This window comes from Dipteris shenzhenensis, chromosome 1 (assembly GCF_047967505.1).
Source record: "Dipteris shenzhenensis isolate YYH24624 ecotype China chromosome 1, Dip_SZ_1.0, whole genome shotgun sequence".
Classification (NCBI taxonomy): domain Eukaryota; kingdom Viridiplantae; phylum Streptophyta; class Polypodiopsida; order Gleicheniales; family Dipteridaceae; genus Dipteris; species Dipteris shenzhenensis.
The window spans coordinates 37264548-37268747 of record NC_141596.1 but is presented as its reverse complement, the minus strand read 5'-3'; the positions used below and the strand labels follow the sequence as shown (position 1 = coordinate 37268747).

General features: G+C 45.1%; 1 protein-coding gene across 1 annotated transcript; it reads left to right on the top strand.

Annotated features, from left to right (window-relative positions):
- Positions 1-303: 303 nt before the first annotated feature.
- On the top strand, positions 304-2590 carry LOC147905772 (adenine nucleotide transporter BT1, chloroplastic/mitochondrial-like). The gene is made up of 5 exons (XM_087376697.1): positions 304-624; positions 775-891; positions 1014-1220; positions 1662-1841; positions 2084-2590. Exons 1-5 carry the CDS (start codon positions 304-306, stop codon positions 2588-2590), a joined length of 1332 nt encoding a protein of 443 aa, XP_087232823.1.
- Positions 2591-4200: the final 1610 nt, after the last annotated feature.

Sequence of the window (4200 nt, the reverse complement as noted above, 5' to 3'; positions counted from 1 at the left end):
TTGGAAAACTGCCCAACTTTGTTCTCAGGGCAAGAAGAGGGAATATTAGAGTGTTGCATGGAGCGAAAAATCAAGGAGAGGCCATTTGGCAAGCTATATGCTTTGCCACTTGCCTTACTTATCTTCATCTTTTCTTCTTCTTCTTCTTTGCAAACAACTTCTTCTTCTTCTTAGCAACTGACATGATTCAGTCTCTCTCCTTATCTCATACTCATCATAACGCTCTCCCCGTTCTCAATATAGCTGCATTGCTCCACTAGCTTGCCAACTGCGAGAGAAATCTTGTCGCATTTTAAAAGCGCCATGGTAGCTCGTCTCTCCATTGCTTTCCATGGAGGTCTGTCCAAATCGCAGCCCAGCGGACATGGGTTTGATCATGGCGGATTCACAATTGATGTGTGTGCCTTGCAGTCATTGCTGCAACAGCTATTTCAGTCGATGGAAGTCGGAACTCGGAGCTTACGCAGCCGATTTCAGGCCCTAGACGCCGGAGCAAGGAGATCGATGATCCAAATGAGAGGTCTTGCTGCGAAACACAAAAGCAGCACGGCCGGAAGATGCAAAAGGCCAACACTCTGCTTCGCAAGTATATCGAACCCTTTCAAACAGGACCGTCATGAGCAGGTTCTTTCAGCTCGTATAGCTTTGCTTTCTGTTCCGTTTTAGTGTTGTCTTTCTTGATCGGGGTAAAAGAAAGAAGTATCTCGCTCGTTTTTTGCTAGGTGTCAGTCCGCTGGAAGCCATTGGAAACCATCCGTTGTTGTTGCACTGCAGGCTAATCTGAAGGAGGTCAAGGAATCTGTCGAGAAAGTGGGAGAGGAATTACGACTCCCTGTGCCGGAAGCGAACTTGCCAGGAATTGGAGTGGTCAGAAGTCTGGTGTTGAAGCGGGTGCGTATTGTTGAGATTGAACAAAAAGGATGCGTAAGGAAGCATGAACCTTGACAAATTACTGTGATTGTTGGTCAGTCATCCGGAATGAATGGACGTGGGAGCGTTTTTGAACCGTGCAGGTACTGTGCGGGATAATAGCAGGCACGGTTGCTTCCTTTCTGGTGACGCCGTTTCAAGTGCTACGGACGAGGGTGATAGCAGGGCGGGCGGGCAGTTCTGCAGCTGAGGTGCTACATACCGTGGTTGCATACGATGGATTCAACAGCTTGATGAAGGGTAACCTGACGATTCAGACCATTGCAACGTCGCTACAGAAGGGAGTAGAGGTAAGGACGTCACTCAGGCGTCGTGGGTTTTATTAGGCAGTGATTGGAATAATTCAATGCAGCGTTTTGTTGATCGCGGAGCTTAATTAGTTTCTGTTTGCATTCTCTGTCTTCGCGAATCACCAGATGATTGTTGTGGGAGTTCTGTTTTTGTTGTTGATCAGCACTGAGCAGCTCGCTACATTCAATCGAGCTTCATGTTGATGAATTTGGAGCATACTTTCTGATTTAACCGTTCAATTGAGCTCTTTGTTTGTGAATAATTATGGAGCTTATATATAGCAATTCAACGAGCTTTTTCTGGGTTGTGGATCTTTTTTCAATTGCCTCGAGTCGTTGCGGAGTTCGTTTGGTTCTTGCTCAACGCGCGTTACATTCAATCGAGCTTCTCGTTCATTGATTGTTGAACTTCGTTTCTAATCACGATTCAATCGATATTAGTTCGCAACGTTCGAGGCCGTAAAGAGGAAAGAACAGCAAAAGCTGGGAGAGGACCCGAAATGGCTGCCTGGCGTGTCGAGGAAGGTTCCCATAGCAACAGTTGCGGGAGCAATGGCCGGGGTAACATCGACGCTTGTGGTGTACCCGCTCCAAACGTTAATGGATAGGTTGCTTCTTCAGGTAAAAATTTCTTGTGTGCTCAAAGCTAAACTTCATTTGCGAATTCAAAGATACCATATACCATATTAGCTGATTCGAGTTCCTGAGAACCGCTTCTTCTATGTGGGTTGATATCATGCAAGAGACGAACAATGATCAGTGTTGCTTAACCTGGAATTTGTAGATGTAGGGACAAAACGAGGTTACAGAAATGTTATTGTTGTTGTTTGTGTGTTTCTGTCTGATCATCTGTTTGCTTGCAGCCCAGCGCTTACGCATCATCATTGTTGGGGGCTGCTTCGAAGGTCATCAGAGAAAACTCCATCGCCGAGCTCTACCGTGGCCTCATCCCTGCCCTCATCACCATGGTTCCCCAGGCGGCCGTTGCTTTCTACACCTACGATACCCTTCAGCACAAGCTCAACACCCAAGCACAGTATCGCCGTTACACCCTGGCCACTGCCTCCCTCGCCGCTGGCTTCGTCTCCACTGCTGTCACTTATCCTCTTGAGGTTGCTCGCAAGCAGATCAGCTTGAGCGCCCTCCCGCGGGGTACTGTGAGTATCAGTGGTGCCATAGCCTACAAAAACATGCCCCAGGCTTTTGTAGGCATTATCCAGCGCGAGGGCTTCTTGGGTCTCTACCGAGGCTTCGTGGTCGACGCTCTGCGCCTCATGCCCATGACGGCTCTCTCCTTCCTTGTGTATGAGTTCGCCAAGCGCGCCCTCGTTGCCGAGCATCAAGAACGAAGGGATGAGGTCAAGGGATGATATAGCAGCGCCTAAGAGATGCAATGGCCATCTCCCGATCAAAATAGCTCGATCTAAATCTATCAGTCTGCGCGTTATGACTCCATCTGTTATATATTGCTCCAAGCGCCTTGCGCATGTAGATTGATGTAACCTCGTCTGTATGCTGCAAGCTCTTTAGTTCTCTTTACGCATGTAAATTCACGTCGTTTTTGGCTTATAAATTCATGTTGCAGACTAATGCGAGCTCGCCTGTAAGCTGGTATGCTGTGAGGTCTCTAGTTTGTGAATATCACGTCGTTTTTGCTTCTTGTATCATCGCGTTTCCTTGTGGCAACCTCGTTGCCAGCTGCTACATCACGAATGTTCCAAATGATTTGGTGTTTTGCAATCTGATGCCAAACTATTGCGTACGAGGAGGTCATTTCACAAGTGTTTTGCGAGGTACACACGAGTACTCAACCCATGCTTTGTGCATGTTCCTCAGCCAGCGGCTAGAAAGCATTTCCTTAGGGAGTCACGCTCTCATCGTTAGATGAGTTTCCTATATGAATGGTCTCATAACCGGATATGGCTTATTCAGAAGAGATCCAATTTGTGCATTGGAAGAGGACCATCATCTCAACATAAGAAGAGGACCATCATCTCAACATCAGGCATCCACTTTGTGCAAAAGCATGCATATGATCCCTCCATTGAGTTCCTTGTGTAAATGTGACTCTATTCTTTTAGAGACTCTCTTATTAGTTTAGTGGGAAAGTTTCGAGTAATCCAGTGATGGTAGATTATAAATTAAATGCCACAAGGTAGGCCTCATTCTCCCATGGATCCTGAATGATTTCATGCTAGCTTCTTTCGTCAAATTCAGGAATCCAATTTGCTTGTTTTGTCTATATCCAATGGAGGTCTCGTTTGTCTGCTTTGATGGAATCAAGGAAACAGATCAGCTAAAAGTTAATTCAGAAATGGTCAAGGTCGAAACAAACACATGCATATGATTGCTCTATTTAGCTCCTTCTGTATATGCGACTCTATTCTTCTAGAGATTATAGTATTAGTGAAAAAGTTTATAGTAATCTGGTAATGGTGGTTTATAAATTATATGCCGTAAGGTAGGCCTCATTCTCCTTTGCACCTTGAATGATTTCATGCTAAGCTTCTTTTGTCAATACTAGATTCAAGAATCCAATTTGCTTCTTTTGTCTTCACCCAATGGAGGTCTCATTTGCCTCCTTTACTAGAATCAAAGAAACGTATCAACCAAAAATTAATTTAGGAAATGGTCAAGGCCGAAACAAATGCATGCATAAGATCGCTCCATTCAGCTCCTTCTGTAAATGCGACACTATTCTTTTAGAAATTATACTATTAGTTTAGTGGAAAAGTTTCCAGTAATGAAAAAATGGTGGTTCAAACTCAAGTTCAATTAGGTTATAAGTTTGAGAGACTATTAACACTTGGTTCCACTTACACCATAGCATACACAATGCCCAATGCTTGGTGAGTGGTGCATGCACAATGCCTAGTTGGAAGATGGTCCCTCTTGCACTCCTCGGTGATAGGTTGTAATGTTCCTATCAGGTGCTTGGTTGCAAAACCACATCGTGCACTAACAAGGTCTGTGTTGTATG

What these genes read in the sequence shown, in the direction of transcription:
- LOC147905772 (XM_087376697.1), top strand. Translation starts at nt 304, where the DNA reads ATGGTAGCTCGTCTCTCCATTGCTTTCCATGGAGGTCTGTCCAAATCG. An exon ending in AACAGGACCGTCATGAGCAG is followed by an intron (nt 625 to 774) that starts GTTCTTTCAGCT and finishes GTTGCACTGCAG; the next exon opens with GCTAATCTGAAGGAGGTCAA. An exon ending in GAAGTCTGGTGTTGAAGCGG is followed by an intron (nt 892 to 1,013) that starts GTGCGTATTGTT and finishes TGAACCGTGCAG; the next exon opens with GTACTGTGCGGGATAATAGC.